At 41.9% G+C, this 18,667-nt stretch overlaps 1 protein-coding gene across 19 annotated transcripts in view; it reads left to right on the top strand.

Moving 5' to 3' along the window:
• st3gal5 (ST3 beta-galactoside alpha-2,3-sialyltransferase 5) overlaps window positions 1-18,667 on the top strand; it is a 94,552-nt gene that overhangs the window by 44,216 nt on the left and 31,669 nt on the right. For all 19 annotated transcript variants that reach the window (XM_059650147.1, XM_059650138.1, XM_059650074.1 and 16 more), the window contains 2 exons: window positions 8,026-8,146; window positions 17,118-17,461. In XM_059650147.1, the coding sequence (XP_059506130.1) occupies window positions 8,026-8,146; window positions 17,118-17,461 (465 nt within the window). The remainder of the gene's footprint in view (window positions 1-8,025; window positions 8,147-17,117; window positions 17,462-18,667) is intronic.

Here is an 18,667-nt window from a genome sequence, read left to right as displayed (position 1 = left end):
CTCTCCCAAATTACTTAACTCCACGTTGCATACAGATTACAATTATAATTTCCACACTTCAACATCCACGTGTCCTGTAGTACCTGTTTCCCACAGTTTTTGCCAGCATGGTTAGTTCCTACCCAAGCCCTGGCTTGCGACTAACCTTGATGTCCTTTTTTTGTACTTGAGCATTGTAGCCAGTAATCAGTAAGAAAGCTTTAATTCCTGCTAATTTTATCAATCTTGGAGACAGTAGGAACTGCCGATGCTGGGGTCCGAGATCAGTGTGGAGCTGGAGAAGCATAGCAGAAAATACACTTCCTGAAGAAGGATCCCGACCTGAAACGTTAGCTTTCCTGCTCCTCTGACGCTGCCTGGCCTGCTGTGCTCCTCCAGCTCCACACTATTATCTCTGACCCCCAGCATCGGCAGTTCTTACTGTCTCTGAAACCATCTATACTACTTGGTTCTTCAGCTGAGGTTGTTGACCTAAAAGCTCTGTTTCCCCTGATTTCTGAATTCCTACGATGTGACCACCTGGTGCAATAACTAGCTCGAGCATATTGGATATAAATGTATAACTCTTTTGTGCAAAAATCAGGGATAATAGGAACTGCAGATGCTGGAGAATCCAAGGTAACAAAGTGTAGAGCTGGATGAACACAGCAGGCCAGGCAGCATCTTCAGAGCAGAGAAGCTGACGTTTTGGGCATAGACCCTTAATTTGTGTGTATATTTGTTTCCCAGTTCCACAGTTCCTTGTTTAAGGTGTCAGTCTCTACATCTTCACACAAAATGCCATCTACTGAACTGTGCATGTCCATATTGCTACCAATATAATATCCATTAAATCCACGTCTCCATTCATCTGTTTCATATTGGATGTGTATACTGCTGAAGATGATTTTTTGTTATCTATCTAAAGTATACTTACTATATTTCTAACTTTCTCTTTGCTTAAGGTGAGTATAGCATAACATCTTGCATAATAATTCCACCCCCCCCATTATCCCAGTATTGTCTGCCCTAGATAGTGTCTTAATTGATGTTGACTCTGGTAAAAGTGCGACTGACAGAACAGTGCCAATCAACATTATTATTTCTGATAGATTCTGCTTTAGTTTTATATACATATTAAATCCTGCAGCTGGCAGCTGCTATGAGGGTTCCTCCAATTTTTTTCCCTTGCTTATTTTTTTTTTAAATATACATGAGCCATAGTTACTGTAGGCATTTCTGATAATGTTATTTGAGAGATTTTCCTGCACCTGGCAATGTTATTGACCAACCTGCATCCTAGGTGATCATGGGCTGGGATGTAGTAATTTTTTCACCCTTCACTATTGAATCAGATTGCCCATATTGTCACTTATTTGACCAAAACTGTATATAATGCTCAGGTGTGATCTGAACATTACTTGGGTAAATCATAATGGAGATATTTAGAACAATGGAGACCAACTCATGCTGTACATCAGCATAGAAAATCTCATCATCTGAATGAGCTGCTTCATCAATTTTCTGACAATCTAAAATGTACACTGGCTGAGTTAAATTAGAAATTCAACAAGCGACCTAATTTCTCCAAAGAGTCCCTAATCATCCACGAGATAGTAGGAACTGCTGATGCTGAAGAATCTGAGATAACACGCCGTGAAGCTGGATGAACACAGCAGGCCAAGCAGCATCAGAGGAGCAGGAAGAATTTTATGATACTGGAGGAGGCCATTCAACCCATCATATCTGTACCAGCTCCTGAAAGAGCTTCCCAGCTACTCTGTCCCTGCAAACCCATGTCCGTAGCCTCTAAATGCATCACTTTCAAATATATCCAACTGTACGTGTTCTCCAACAGTTACGCTCTATTCTATCTTGGATGTTGTACTCTGTATTTCTCATGGTCCAGCCCAGTCCAATTTGTATGTATGTGTTTGTTGGCCAGTTCTCCTTGATCCCACTAAGCACACCAGTCCTACCAGCATCATTGTGACAAGCAGCATTCTGTCAATTAAACAATTAACTGTCCTGGTTCTCACTGGTTGATTGGGATTATTTCTGGAATACAAATGAAAAATTAACTCGTAAAATGCTTAAGCTGTGACCAGTTTTTTTCAGCCTTTATTTCCTTTTGTCTGTATGACATGTTGCTCACCATAATTACCACATTTGGTCCCACGCACTAAGGTGCAGTTGTTCCTGCAACCCGTTTTGCTTTCACCTCTATCTATATCACACAGAAATTGCTGACCTCTAATATCCTGTTGCACTTCGCGTAGCTGCTTGTACTGGTTTCTAAATCATTAATGTTTTCATTTTGGGTCCTACTACTTTGCCAGCCACAGCATTCCCTGGCAACCTGATAACCCTTCCTGGCAACAGCTTGTATGGAATCCATCTAGTTATGCGCCTGGGTATTGCCCTGTGTCCTATCAAGATTCTGGGTAACAAATCTGCCTATTTCTTCCCCCCCCCCCCCCCCCCCCCCCAACCTAGTCTTTTGTATGACTTTAACCAGTACTTCTAGTGTCTTTAATTTGTTCTGCCACGTCTGAGCTCTGCAAATGGTAGGGGATATGAAGTTTTGTTTAATTCCCAGCAACCTAAAAACTTCATAAAACATAAATAAGTGCAGGAGTAAACCATTCAGTGCCGCAAGCATGCCCCCAGGCCTCAGCTTCTAACATGTTTCAAATCTCCATCTCAGCCTATTTTTAAATACTTTGTGATTTATGCCTGTCTAGGTAGTGAACGCCAGATATTGACTACTTTCTGAGAAAAGAAATCTCCCCCTCTGTTTTACATGAGTGACCCTTCTATAACTGTCCTCTAGTTCAAGATTACCCTGCAAGTGGCAACACCTGATATCAAGTCCTTTCAGAATCTTTATTCAACAGTCTTTCCTCATTCCCTACCATGCTGTTTCCTGCCTTTTCCATTTAACTTGCTCTCTAACTTCTGTACTGGCCTCTACCCTCTCTTTTGTTTCATTACTGTTTAGGGACCCATTTCCTTACCAGACTAGCTTTTAAACTGTCCTAAGTAGCTGTAGCAAATCTCCCTGCCAGGATATTGGCACCCTTCTGGTTCAGGTACAGTGACCTGTACAAGAGGGACCGACCTCCATCCGGAAGAGGTCCCAATAATATGCAATTGTGAATCACTGTCCTCTGCATCAGCTTTTCAGCCAAGCGTTCTCTGCCCTATTCTCCTCTTCCTACTCTAGCATGTGGCACTGGGAGTAATCCAGAGATTACAGCCCTTGAGGTCCTGCTTTTTTTTTTAAAATCCCTATATTCACTCTGCAGAACCTCATCCAATTTTTGACGGATGGCTTTGGTGTTAATGTGTGAAAAGACCTCTGGCTCCTCATGCTTGCCTTTTGAGAAATTGTTGCAACTGATCCGCGATGTGCCTAGATAGTCTCCTATCACAATTGCCCATTTGGACTTTAACATCACAACTAGTTCTGCTGTAAAGCAGGTTGTGGCAAAGACCTGACTGCTGAGCTATCTTCCCCCCACCCCCTGAGAGGCTATCCTACCCAACAGTATCCAAAACAGTATAATTTATTTGAGAGGGGGATAGCACCATGAGACTCCTGCACTTCCTGCCTACCTGTCCTGGCAGTCACCTGTACACCTGACTGAACTGGTGGTGTGATCATCTCTCTGAAGCTGCTATCTATCTTACTGCATCCCTCTTGTGTGCTTCTCAGCATCCAACTGTTGCTCCAACCGAACTGTGCAGTCTGAGGGGAGCTGCAGCTAGACTCACTTCTGGCAGATATAGTCAGTAAGGACATACAACTCTGCTCCCTGATCTCTCACATCTAACAGGAGGAGCATACCACATCACTGACTACTACCTAAGTTTAAAAACTTTGGAAGACATTTTAAAAAAAACACAAACCAAATAAGTCATACTGTTGCTTAAAAAAAGACTTACAAAATAGTGGTTTGGAAATACCTACCGGGACTTGCTCAGCAATAAGCTGCTTCTATTGATCCTACTTGCTTTCTGAACTGTTGTGTCTGGTCTACTCTGCCCCCATTGGAGCTGTGGATGTAGTAAGGGAAACATGACACAGCAATAAAAACAGAAGTTTGTGGAAAATCTCAACTGAAGAAACCCAGTTCTGAGCAAGGGTCACTGGCCTGAGATGTTAATCCTGGATTTGTTTTCTTCACAGATGCTACCAGACCTCCTGAGCTTTTCCACCAACTTCTGTTTTTGTTCCTGATTTATAGCATCTGCAGTTCTTTTGGTCTTTAACTCACAGCAATGCTTCCCTTTCCCACTTCCCTAAACTCCCACACTTAACTCCTAGATTTCATGTCGAAGTTACTGTAGGCATTGCTTTTATACTCTAGGTCTACCCTGCTTCAAGAATGAGATTTAACCAGTTTACTCAATTAGCTGAATTCACTGTTCCCCTGTGCTAAGGCACTAGGGGACCTTGTTTTAACTTTCCTTTGGCCTGAAAAAGAAACAAACTTGCATGACTACCGTTCACTTACCCACTTTTTGTTTGATTATTAATTACAGGCCTAATTCCACGTGTCCACCTTAATTACTTGCTGCAGCCTGATCACTGGCCCTATAAAAGTGTTTCCTCATCTGAATGTAACCTGCAATTGTATTCCCCATTCTCTGATTACCCCTTCTAATATTGTTCAGTGTCAAATGGTGCTTGCATGGTATTGTGGGGGATAAACTTACACCCAGCCCTTGAATTGGTCAACATCTACCAAGCAACTTTTTTTCTGACTTAGTGAGAGGTATCCTGTGAAATTGATTTCATAAACTGCTGTCACTACCTCTTGGGTCTAGGCTAGTGTGATATGTGGACCTTGACTAGTTTTCCCAGAGTATTTTGGTACATCATCTCCTGTTCCATAAAACCACAGCTATCATCCCATTTATGCCTGCCTTGACATGCTGCCCAGAATGTAACGTGATGCTACCACACTTTCCATCAGCACTTTTTCTTTCTCATCTGTATCCTTGTTTAAATATACTATACATATTTCCTGTAGCACAATTGAAATTGCTGCTACTTGATGCTCAGGGCTTGCTGCCACTACCTTAGCTGCAAATGGTGCTATTTGATGCTTGGGCCTTGTTGTGACAGGTACATTAGCTGCCTCAGCTGCACAATAGTTACCCATTTGAATGGGGTTTGTTTACTTCTGTGCTGCCTTTAATGGTCATGTGGCAGTTTCCACTAATTCCTTAATTAATGCCTTGTGCTGTATCTGCTGCCCTCTTATGGTGTTGGATCCTCTTCAATTTCATTTTACCATATGGCAATGTAAAACTCCAAAGGCTAATCTACGGTTTGTATAAATGTCAGCCAGATGAGTGCAGTCTCACATTATGTGCTGATCTGAACACAGTATTTCAGCTTGTTTTAGTTATTTCTTCTCTCCACCAAACATGGAGATGTGGATGTTCACTGTTTATGATGGTGTTGTCCACCCATACAGTTCCTTATTGAGTAACATTCTGTAACAGAAATTGTTGCTAATTCTTAATTACTAGCATTTAGAATGCTGCACATGGCAGAGAATTCTCCAGGCTGACTACTTTAGGGCAAAGAAATTTCTCCTTTATCTCAATCATAACTGACCTTGTATCCTGAGACTGTAACCCCTGGTTCTGGATACCCTGGTGATCAGGAATGTCCTTCCTGCATTTACCCTGTTTAGTCTTTACAGAATTTTACAAATTCCTACAAGACTGTATCTACCCACATTCCCCCACCCCGGCAGTCTAAACAATGAAGCATCTCTTTATACATCAGTCCTGACTTTCCAAAAATTAGTCTGGCAAGCCCTTGCTGAACTCCCTCCATAGCCAGAGCATCCTCAGATGAGGAGACCGTGCAATACTCCAGGTGTGGTCTCTCAAAGGCCCTGTACAATTGCAGCAAGACATCTTTGCTTCTGCCCTCATCCTCTTGCTATAAAGGCCGATATACTATTTTTTTCTTTTATTTACATGCTTGCATTCAGTGAATAATAATCAAGGACACTCGAGTCTGATTGGAACTCTCCATTTCAGTCAGCCTGGGACAATGAATAGCTACTAATTGGAGCCATTAGGGGAGGTGATGGTCTTGTGACATTATCACTGGACTGTTAATCCAGAGACCAGAAAACATTTTGGAGAGAGATAGTAGGAACTGCCGATGCTGGAGAATCTGAGATAACAGGTTGTGAAGCTGGATGAACATAGCAGGCCAAGCAGCATCAGAGGAGCAGGAAAGCTTGACGTTTTGGGTTGGGACCCTTCTTCACAAATGGGGAAGGGGATTCTGAAATAAATAGGGAGACGGGGGAGGCGGATAGAAGATGGATAAAGGAGAAGATAGGGTGAGAGGAGACAGACAGGTCAAAGAGGCAGGGTTAGAGCCAGTGAAGGTGAATGTAATTGGGGAGTTGGGGGGTGATAGGTCAGTCCAGGGAGGATTGAGAAGTCAGGGGGGCAGGATGAGGTTAGTGGGTAGGGGATGGGAATGGGGCTTGAGGTGAGAGGAATGGTTAGGGAGGCGGGGACTAGCTGGGCTGGTTTTAGCTTGTCATCGAGGGAGGGGAGATTTTGAAGCTTGTGAACTCCACATTGATACCCTTGGGCTGCAGAGTTCCCAAGCATTTTGGAGATCTGGGTTCGAATCTCACCAAGGCAGATAGTGGAATTTGAATTCAATAAATATCTGGAATTAAGAGTCTATAGATCACTGTCGATTGTTGTAAAAACCCATCTGGTTGACTAATATTCTTTAGGGAAAGAAATTGCCATCCTTACTAGATTCTCAGCAATGTGATTGGGCAATTAGAACATAGAATAGTACAGCACAGTAAAGGTTCTTCAGCCCACAATGTTGTGCTAAACTTTTACCTTAATCCTAAAGTCTGTCTAACCTCCACCCCTACCTTATACTATCATCTATATCATACTATATGCCTATCTATAGCCGCTTAAATGCCCGTAATGACGCTGACTCCACTACTCTCTCTGGCGATGCATTCCGCACTCCGACTACTCTGAGGAAAGAACTTACCTGTGACGTCTCCCAGATAACTATCTCCGCTCACTTTAAAACTACTCCCCCCTCATAATAGCTACCCCCACCCCAGGAAAAAGTCTCTGGCTGTTCACTCTCTCTATTACCTCTGATCATTTTGTACACCTCGATCAAGTATTAGGGATGGGCAATAAATGCTGCCTAGCCAGTGATGCCCTCAACCTGTGAATGAATAAAGTGGGGGGGAAATAAAATGTAGTGGCTAACAAGAAGTTGTTTGTGATACAGGTAGTTCCGCTATAATGTGTTCATTACCGTGTATTGTCTATAACACGATTGAATAGGGGATGCTGTAAACTTTTCGCTGTGCAGGTATAACAATTTTTCTATAGCGACTTCCCTATTATGCAGCATTCTGTGTTGATTTTCTATAGCATGAGGTCACACAAGAATGCAACTATGGCAACATAGGAGAGCTACCTGCATCAGCATATGTGATGACAAGGCTGGTGTGTGCGTTAGGGTAAGGACCAAAGACGTGCAAAAACCCTAAAATTGTTGAACTTAATATTGAGTCTAGGAGATTGTAGGGTTCCCAAGCAGAAAACGAGGTGCTATTCTTCCAGCTTGCACTGAGCTTTATTGGAGCACTGTGGCAACAGTGAGACAGATGTTGGCCAGAAAAGATGATGTGTGGAAATGGCAGTTAACTGGAAGCACTGGGTCATTTTTGTAGACAAAATAGGCATTCTGCAAAGCCCAGTCTTCTCTCCATCTCCTCAGTGTAGAGGAGATCACAAATGCTGGTGATACCCACACTCTGTAAAGGAATTTAAAAATTCAGAGAAATGGAACGTACTTCATTGACTAGTCCTGATGCGCCTACTTGCACAGACATATAATTGCACACAATTGTAACAAACTACACATTAAGTTTCTGAGAGGAGCAGAGGGTATTCATCAAATAGTTATGAATGCAGATATTTATTTAATTGGTTATGGTTTTATCTCTGCAGGTTCACTGTCTTGATTGTGGTGTTTTGTGTTTTCCTTGGAACACTCAACACATTTCTGTCTCCGCATTCTCTGGATGATGATATATGGAGCTTATACATTGTGAATCTTGAAAAAATAGAGGTGAGAGCTTTTGGAATATATTTGCCATTTTCAAAATATAGTCATTTATGTCGCCTGCTCAGACATCATATTTTTAAAATTTATCCAGAAGAAAATCTTAATACATTTTATATTGACCATATGTTAAATAAATTTTCTCAAGTAATCTATATACTGTCAAAATATTTTGTTTGAGATGTGCATCGAGCTAGCAAGATGCTAAGTCTCATGGGTAGAAAATTGTGACCTGTCAGTACTGAGCTTGGAGACCAGGAGGCCGTATAATTAACTTGGATGGTGAATTACCTGAACCTTGCTGCCCCCTTAAATCTTATTGTTGACCTTCCCAACCCATTGCCAGTTGAAGCCTTTAAATGCTCAACTAATGACTACCTAAAGACTTAATCCTGTCATTGCTGGAATTATCCCAGTGGTGGACAGGTCTGTGCCAACTGATGTTTACCACCGCTAAAGCTATGTCTTAACTAAAATAAGTTATTGACCTTGTTTAGATTTGAAGAAGTTTGGATTTTAAATTGGTAGGTAGCAATGGTCCTTTCTTTTTAAACATGTTGAGAGATATATAGCCTTCAGACTAAATTGGTCTTGGGTATATTAGAAGTATTTACTGTTGAACAAGGTAGACAATTGCGCATCAAGATTTCTGTCAAAAATTTCTGGGCTTCATATTTTTTTAAGCTTAGGAGATATACATTCATAGCTTAACGAGAGTGAAAACTTTGTTTTAGTTAATGTTTTGGACTATATGCAAAAGTCCTTGGTTGAATATGGATGTATTAATCAGTGCTATTGAGAAAGGGAGATGATGTGTAGATTGGCTATTAATAGATTATCTTAGTATAAGAGATTTAGTATTCTTCTCAGACCAAAAGTCCTTCAGTAAAATCCTGAAAAGATTATTTGAAGCAAAGTGTGTTTAAACTTTCATGAAAGAAGCTATAAGATTTTCCAGACCATAAATTAAATATGAATGTGTTGGTGTTTATTTATTCATATGATAATATCACTGCCTCAGTGTCAGGGACCCTGGTTTGACTCTACCCTCGGGTGACTGTCTATATGGAGTTTGCACATTCTCCCCGTGTCTTACTTGGGTTTTCTCCAGTTTCTTCCCACAGTCCAAAGATGTGCATGTTAGGTGGAGTAGCCACACTAAATTGCCTGTAGTGTCCAGGGATGTATAGGTTAGGGGGATTGGCCAGTGTAGACTTGATGGGCCAAATGGCCTGATCCCATACAGTAGGGATTCTATGATTGTGCGATATTCTGGAGCTGAGGTAACTGACCTTCAACAACCACAACCATCTTCCTTCATGACAGGTATGACTCCAATCAGTGGAAAATTTATCATCCTGATTTATATTGACTCCAGTTTTGTTAGGTTTCCTTGATGTCCCAGTCATTTTGGATGCAGCCAAAGATGTAAAGGGCAATCACTGTCATTTCACTCCGGAATTCAACTCTTGCCAATGCTTGAACCAAGGCTATAATGTGTTCAGGAGCTGAGTGGCCCTTGCTGAACACAAACTGAGTGCCAGTGAGAAGCTCATTGCCAAGCAAGTGCTTGACTTGTTGATTACACATTCCAAGAATAGATTGATGGAAAAGTAATTGGCTGGGTTTTATTTCTCCTGCTTGTTGTGTACAGGATATATCTGGGCAGTTTCCCACATTGGCACTTGCTGGTGCTGTGCTTGTACTGAAACAGATTTGTTAGGGCTGTGGTACTTTCTGGAGCACAAGCTTCTGTTGGAGCTCTAATTCTCTGCTTGACTATTCAGGGTGGACCATTTAGGGGGGAGATAAGGGAGATACGTCTTCACCCAAAGAAGGGTGAGCCAGTGGAATTCAGTACCACAGGAAATAGTTGATGCCAAAACACTGAATCTGTTCATGAATGTAGCACTTGTGGTGAATGGGAGTGAAGTTATGGGGAGAAAGCAGGATTAGGCTTTGGATTTGGATGATCAGCCATAATCATGATGAATGGCAGAGCGGCTCAAGGGTTGAATGGCCTCCTGCTCCTACCTTCTATGTTTCTATGTTTAAACTATCCAGCTAAAAACATCGTACCTAAGGCAGTTTTGCCTTTGCAAGCTGGTCTATTGATGACCTGCTGCCGGTAACAGGAAACACTTCAAGATTGGAAGACCAGTCTCAATGCAGCCTCAGGCAAGACTGGAGAGCACGGCAATCGGCTTTGCAATTGGAGAGGACTGATTTGCAATCTCTGTATTGTGACTACAGTGAAGTAAGTTGTCATAATACAATTAGCCTAACTTTAACACTAAAATTAAAAGTGTGAAATTTATTTAGACACATACCAGTGGCTAATTTCTAAAAGATTTCTTCATGAATAAGGACATCACTGCCTAGACCAGCATCTATTCCCCATCCCTAATTAAGTGTTAACCAGATTGCTGTGGGCCACATGTCGGCCAGACCAGGTAAGGATGCAGTTTCCTTCTCTGAAGGACGTAGTGAAGGACTAGGTGGGTTTTTCTGATAATTGACAATGGATTCACGGTCATCATTAGACTCTTACTTCCAGATTTTTATTGAATTCAAATTCCACTATCTCTCGTGGCAGAATTTGAAACCACATCCCAGAACATTGCCTGGATCTCCTGATTAGCAGTCCAGCATTAATACCACTGAGCTGCCACCTCAATGGAATGAACACATTTGAGTTAACTCTATATAGAAATTACTAAAGACAAATTGTGTTTATATTGTGCCACTACCTACTGTCTGTGGATGTGATTTTAACTCGAAAGGGTGCAGGGGAGATTTACCAGGATGTTGCCAGCACTGGAGAGGTTTATTTATGGAGAGAAGATAGACTCCGGTGGTTTTCCTTAGAGTAGAGAAGACTCAGTTAGGGGACAGGTGGGAAATATGATTAAGATGTATAAAATTATGAGTGGCTAGGAGGAGACAAGAAGAACTTTCCCCTTGGTGAAATAGGGGTCTTCGATTTAAGGTAAGGGATAAGAAGTTTAGAAAGGGATTTAAGGAAAAAATTTCATCCAGAGGGTGGTGGGAATCTGGAAATCTAAGATTGGTAGAGACAGAAAAACTCAACAATTAAAGCACGTTTAGTTGTGTACTTGTGATACCACGGCATTCAAGGCTATGGACCACATGCTAAAAATGAGATTAGAATAGTTAGATGCTAGTGTTTGACTGGCTCAGACTCAGGGTTATTTTGTTTTGTAACCTCTATGATACAGGTAGTTCTGCTATAATGCAATAGTTGCATTCTTGCGTGACCTCATGCATAAGAACATCACCTTAGAAAATTAGCGTTATAGGAGAATCACTATACCTGTACAGCAGAAAGTTTGTTTATCCAAACAGCATCCACTATTTATCAATTGCGTTACAGCCAATCAGAGTTAATGAAACACATTATAGCAGAACTACCTGTGCCATGTTCTTGAGGGAAATAAGTAATGGATAAGAAATGCTGGCCTTTCCAACTATGCTCACATCCCATCAAAAGAATAGATTAAAGGTTTGCTGTGTGTTAGAACAGGAGCATGCCACATAGTCCCTTGAGCCTGCTGTACTGTTCTCTCCTATTCCCCTACCTCACGATTCTCTTAGTCCAAAAAATGTCCATCAGTCTTTACCATGAATATACTTAAAAACTCTGTATGCAATTGTTTTGGGCAGAGAACATCAAGATTTCCTGAGGTCTTGTAAGTTCTGTTTGTTTCTTCTCTCCGTCTTAATCGGTGCAACATAGAGACGTTGCCATGGAAAATGCACCAGTTAATAACTGACTGTTAACTGTCCAAGACTGTTTAAATTTAAACTTGGGCAGGTTGATTGATCAAGGTATTACCCTGAGAAAGGAGCCAGAGTACATGTGTCACTTACTTTGTTGAGTTGAAACCGGCACGTGTTCTTCCTGTCAGTAAAGAGCAGGGTCCTGTGCAATGAAGTATATAGATTTCAGTATGTACAAATCCACCACACTGTGTGCCCAATTGATGAACTTAAATTGCTTGTCTGTGGAATTCTTTGCACAGTCTGGACAGCATTTTCCAAATAATTCAATCACAAAAACACAAAATATCTAACATTATGTTCTGTACTGATGGGTCTCCACCTGAACCAGTCTGGAACCAGTGTTCCAGTGAAAAGAATAAACTGGTGAGTTGTGGGGAAGGGAAAAGGGAGTATGATGGTAAATAAAAAGGTAAGCAGCAGGTTAGCATGTGTACAGGAGGGGTTTAAGTTCAAGGCAGACTAAGAAAGAAGCAAAAAGGAACGATAACTCAGGAGATATTATTAGAGATGTTGGAAATCAGGAGGGTAAGAAAGCTAGCACAAAGGCACTTTACCCGAATGCTCGTAGCATTCGTAACAAGGTTGATGAGTTAACAGCACAATTCAGTGCGAAGGAATACGATTTGGTAGCCATTACTGAGACATGGTTACAGCATGGTCACGACTGGGAGTTAAATATCCAGGGGTACCAGATAATTTGGAAGGACAGACAGGAAGGTAATGGAGGTGGTGTAGCTCTGATATTCAAGGACGACATAGAACATAGAACATAGAACAGTACAGCACAGAACAGGCCCTTCAGCCCACAATGTTGTGCCGACCATTGATCCTCATGTATGCACCCTCAAATTTCTGTGACCATATACATGTCCAGCAGTCTCTTAAATGACCCCAATGACCTTGCTTCCATAACTGCTGCTGGCAACGCATTCCATGCTCTCACAACTCTCTGCGTAAAGAACCTGCCTCTGACATCCCTTCTATACTTTCCACCAACCAGCTTAAAACTATGACCCCTCGTGCTAGCCATTTCTGCCCTGGGAAATAGTCTTTGGCTATCAACTCTATCTATGCCTCTCATTATCTTGTATACCTCAATTAGGTCCCCTCTCCTCCTCCTTTTCTCCAATGAAAAGAGACTGAGCTCAGTCAACCTCTCTTCATAAGATAAGCCCTCCAGTCCAGGCAGCATCCTGGTAAACCTCCTCTGAACCCTCTCCAAAGCATCCACATCTTTCCTATAATAGGGCGCCCAGAACTGGACGCAGTATTCCAAGTGCGGTCTAACCAAAGTTTTATAGAGCTGCAACAAGATCTCACGACTCTTAAACTCAATCCCCCTGTTAATGAAAGCCAAAACACCATATGCTTTCTTAACAACCCTGTCCACTTGGGTGGCCATTTTAAGGGATCTATGTATCTGCACACCAAGATCCCTCTGTTCCTCCACGCTGCCAAGAATCCTATCCTTAATCCTGTACTCAGCTTTCAAATTCGACCTTCCAAAATGCATCACCTCGCATTTATCCAGGTTGAACTCCATCTGCCACCTCTCAGCCCATCTCTGCATCCTGACAATGTCCTGCTGCAGCCTACAACAGCCCTCTACACTGTCAACGACACCTCCGACCTTTGTGTCGTCTGCAAACTTGCTGACCCATCCTTCAATCCCCTCATCCAAGTCATTAATAAAAATTACAAACAGTAGAGGCCCAAGGACAGAGCCCTGTGGAACCCCACTCACCACTGACTTCCAGGCAGAATATTTTCCTTCTACTACCACTCGCTGTCTTCTGTTGGCCAGCCAATTCTGTATCCAAGCAGCTAAGTTCCCTTGTATCCCATTCCTCCTGACCTTCTGAATGAGCCTACCATGGGGAACCTTATCAAATGCCTTACTGAAGTCCATATACACCACATCCACAGCTCGACCCTCATCAACTTTTCTAGTCACATCCTCAAAAAACTCGATAAGGTTTGTAAGGCATGACCTACCCCTCACAAAGCCGTGTTGACTGTATTTGATCAAGCCATGCTCTTCCAGGTGGTCATAAATCTTATCCCTCAGAATCCTTTCTAATACCTTGCAGACGACAGACGTGAGACTTACCGGTCTATAATTGCCGGGGATTTCCCTATTTCCTTTCTTGAAGAGAGGAATTACATTTGCCTCTCTCCAGTCCTCAGGTACGACTCCAGTGGAGAGCGAGGATGCAAAGATCTTCGCAAGTGGCGAAGCAATTGCATTTCTCGCTTCCCAAAGCAGCCGAGGACAAATCTGGTCCGGGCCTGGCGACTTGTCAATCTTGACATCAGGGCGCTGCTGAGAGATGATATAGGTTTTATGGGGAATGAGGTTCAATCCATTTGGGTAGAAATTAGAAATTCTAAGAGGAAAAAGTCACTAATAGGTGTAGTCTATAGGCCACCAAATAATAACATCACATTGGGGCAGGCAATAAACAAAGAAGTAACTAATGCCTGTAAAAATGGTACGGCAATTATCATGGGGGATTTTAATCTACATGTAGATTGGTCGAACCAGCTCGATCAGGGTAGCCTTGAGGAGGAGTTCGTTGAGCGAGTGTATCCATGATAGTTTTCTTGAACAGTATATAATGGAACCGATGAGGGAGCAAGCTATCTGGTCCTGTGTAATGAGACAGGAATAATTAATGATCTCATAGTTCGGTATCCTCTTGGAAGGAGTGATCACAGTATGGTTGAATTTAGAATACAGATGGAGAATGTGAAGATAAAATCCAATACCAGGGCCCTGCGCTTGAACAAGGGGGACTGCAATAGAATGAGGGAGGACTTGGCTAAAGTAGACTGGAAACAAAGATTTTATGGTGGGACAGTTGATGAGCAGTGGAGGACTTTCAAAGCAATTTTTCAAAGTGCTCAGCAAAAGTATATTCCAGTGAAAAGGAAGGACTGTAAGGAAAGGGGTAATCTGCCATGTGTGTCCAAGGAAATAAGGGAGGCTATCAAATTGAAATAGAAGGCTTACAAAGTGGCAAAAAACACCATGAAACCAGAAGATTGGGAAAACTTTAAAGGCCAACAGAAAGCCACAAAAAGAGCTATAAAGAAAGGTAAGATAGAACATGAGAAAAAAACTAGCACTGAATATAAAGACAGATAGCAAACATTTCTATAAATATTTAAAATGAAAACGAGTGGCTAAAGTAAACGTTGGCCCTTTAGAGGATGAGAAGGGGAATTTAGTTATGGGATATGATGAAATGGCCGAGGCATTGAACAGGTATTTTATATTGGCCTTCACAGTAGAGGACGCTAATAACATGCTAGCAATGGACAAAGAGACGAAGGTAGGTGAGGACCTGGACACAATCATTACGGAAGAGGTAGTGTTGGGCAAGCTAGTGGAGCTAAGGATTGATAAGTCTCCTGGCCCTGATGGAATGCACCCAGGGAACTAAAAGAGATGGCATGAGAAATAGCAGGTGCACTGGCGGTAATTTTCCAAAATTCGCTGGACTCTGGGGCAGTCCCAGCAGATTGGAAAAATGCAAATGTGACGCCACTGTTTAAAAAGGGAGGTAGACAAAAGATGGGGAATTATAGAGCGGTTAGCTTAACCTCTGTAGTAGGGAAGATGTTTGAGTCTATTATCAAGGAAGAAATAGCAAGGCATTTCGATAGAAATTGTCCCCTTGGGAAGACGCAGCATGGGTTCATGAAGGACAGGTCATGCTTGACAAATCTTTTGGAATTCTATGAAGATATTAGGAGCATGAGGATCCAGTGGATGTGGTGTACCTAGATTTCCAAAAGGCCTTTGACAAAGGTGCCACGTAAGAGAAGGACGCATGGCATTAGGGGTAAAATATTAGCATGGATAGAGGATTGGTTGATAAATGAGTGCTATTCTGACTAGTGTGTGCCTCGTGGATCAGTATTGGGACTGCAATTATTTACAATTTATATAGATGATTTGGTGTTGGGGACCACATGTAGGGTATCAAAGTTTGTAGATGACACTAAGATGAGTGGCAAAGCAAAGTGTGCAGAGGGCTGTGAAACTTTGCAGAGGAACGTAGATACATTGAATGAGTGGGCAAAGGTCTGACAGATGAAATACAATGTAAATAAATGTGAAGTCATACATTTTGGAGTAATAGTAAAAAGGATTATTACTTGAATGGTAAAAAGTTGCAGCATTCTACTATGCGGAGGGACCTGGGTGTCCTTGTGCATGAATCACAGAAGGCTGGCCGGTCTACAGGTACAACAAGTCAATAGGATGGCAAATGGAATTTTGTCCTTCAGTGCTAAAGGGATTGAGTTTAAAAGCAGAGGTTATGTTGCAGCTGTACACGGTGCTGGTGAGGCCACACCTGGAGTACTGTGTGCAGTTTTGGTCTCCTTACTTGAGAAAGGATGTACTGGCACTGGAGGGGATGCAGAGGAGGTTCACCAGGTTGATTCCGGAGTTGAGGGGGTTGGCTTATGAGGAGAGACTGAGTAGATTGGGATTATGCTCATTGGGATTCAGAAGATTGAGGGGGGATCTTATAGAAACATATAAAATTATGAAGGGAGTAGATAAGATAGAAGTAGAGAAGATGTTTCCACTGGCAGGTGAAGCTAGGACAAGAGGGCATAGCCTCGAGATCAGAGGAAGAGATTTAGGACTGAATTGAGAAGGAATGTCTTCACCCAGGAGGTTGTTAATGTATGGAATTCCTTGCCCAGTGAAGTAGTTGATGCTACTTCAAAGGTAGATTTTGTTTTTGAACAATATAGGAATTAAGGGATGCGGTGAGAGCGCGGTTAAGTGGATCTGAGTCCACAAAAAGATCAGCCATGATCTTATTGAATGGTGGAGCAGGCTCAAAGGGTCAGGTGCCTACTCCTGCTCCTAGTTCTTATGTTCTTGAGCTTTGCAAGCTGTGACTGGTTGTGAATAGTTGCTATCTTGCTTGTCACTAACAATGCCTCCCCACAACGGGGGCCCACCAGTTTAAAACATTGATATAAAGTTAAAAGTTTGTTTAATAAGCAAGAAACAAACAAAAGAAGTGGAGCGGACAAACTTTGGTCTGGGACCCCCACCCCGTCATGTTGGAGAACATACTTTTGTTTCTATTTCTGATGTTCTTAAGTGCTTATATTAATTATGTTTGGTTGTTTTGTTCTTTTACAGAATGCCCAGAGATATGCAGCAAAGGTGTTGGGTCAAAAATGTCGCAAGTCCTATGTCCAGCAAGAGATGAGTATTTTATTTCCTCACAAATATGATGTCAGCATACGCCCTTTCCTGGGAAGGAATTCCATTTTACGAGACTCTGTATTCAAGTACAACACCCCATTTGGTTTTAAGATGCACCAGAATAGTCTTGACCAGCTCATAGATCTCATGCCCGCAGTGTCACTGCCAGAAGAACTAGAAAGCAAGGGCTGCAAGCGCTGTCTTGTCTTGGGAAGTGGTGGAATACTGCGAGGCTTAGGTCTTGGACCTTATTTGAACAGATTTGATGTTGTTATCAGGTACAGAATACATCATGTTTGCGCAGACATCATATCTCCACGAAGGAACATTGCTCAAATAACTTAAAATGCTTGAAAAAAATTGCTTTTTGTAAACTCTGAATTGTTGCAGTGTAGAGGCAGTCATTTGGCCTGTCTTATCTGCACCAGTTTTTGCTTAAATGCATCCAAATGTAATATGACTAATCTTTTTCATGAAGTTTAGAAGGTTGAATTCAAAGATTGATTATTAAATGATGTACAGATCTGTTCTGTAGAATCCTATGATTCCAAAATGTAACCCGGTACCCCAGACTGCTAATGGTGTTCGTACGTAGTTTGCTGAAGGTGAAATTAAGCATTTGATGTGTTTACTATGGAGCTGTCACAGTTTAGATGTGACCTTTCATCTTCAAGTACCATCAGACAGAAGGTTTGTTCCATCATAACACGAGAAATAGGATCAGGAATATATTCTGTTGAATAGCAGATCAGGTTCATTAAGATTGTGGCTGATTTTCTGCCTCAGTTACACTTACCAATATTATCCATTTCACTAGAATCCGCCCAGTATCCAAGCTTTTCATTGCTTTATTTTGAATTGAAGACTTATCTCTGTCTTTAGTAGTCCATGCTGAATGTGTATGGATGTTGAGGGAGAAAATTTTTAAATATTCACTTTGTAAAAATCTAACTTAGGTTTCAGTTTAATGCCACGAAAATCCACAGTTTAAGTTCTGTAGTTGCTAGCCTTAAGAAGGTCTTTTCAAGGGATCCAGTGGAAAAGTACCTTAATTAAGAACCAGCTCAAACTGAATCAACATTGAGTCAAATGGGCCTTTTTTTTGTTAGGAGCATATAAAATAAGCCATCTTAGTCTGTTTGAGCATTCAGTGTGACTTGATACAATGTTCCAGGATTGAGTGGTTCTGGGACAGAGGTGTCCTATTGTTTTTTGCTTTTTCCTCAACTTTTTCAGCCTCCACAAATTGATTCTTTGCTTCAGGTGAAGAAGTTGGTTAATTGGTGAGTAGCTTGTAACTGATTAAAGTTTATTTTCGAACAGTTCATCCACTTCACCAACACCTTCCACCCCAACCGTCAGTTCACCTGTGCCATCTCCAGCACATCCCTCACCTTCCTGGACCTCTCAGTCTCCATCTCAGGCAACCAGCTTGTAACTGATGTCCATTTCAAGCCCACCGACTCCCACAGCTACCTAGAGTA

This window comes from Stegostoma tigrinum, chromosome 1, assembly GCF_030684315.1.
Source record: "Stegostoma tigrinum isolate sSteTig4 chromosome 1, sSteTig4.hap1, whole genome shotgun sequence".
Classification (NCBI taxonomy): domain Eukaryota; kingdom Metazoa; phylum Chordata; class Chondrichthyes; order Orectolobiformes; family Stegostomatidae; genus Stegostoma; species Stegostoma tigrinum.
This window is presented reverse-complemented; position numbering and strand designations above follow the sequence as displayed.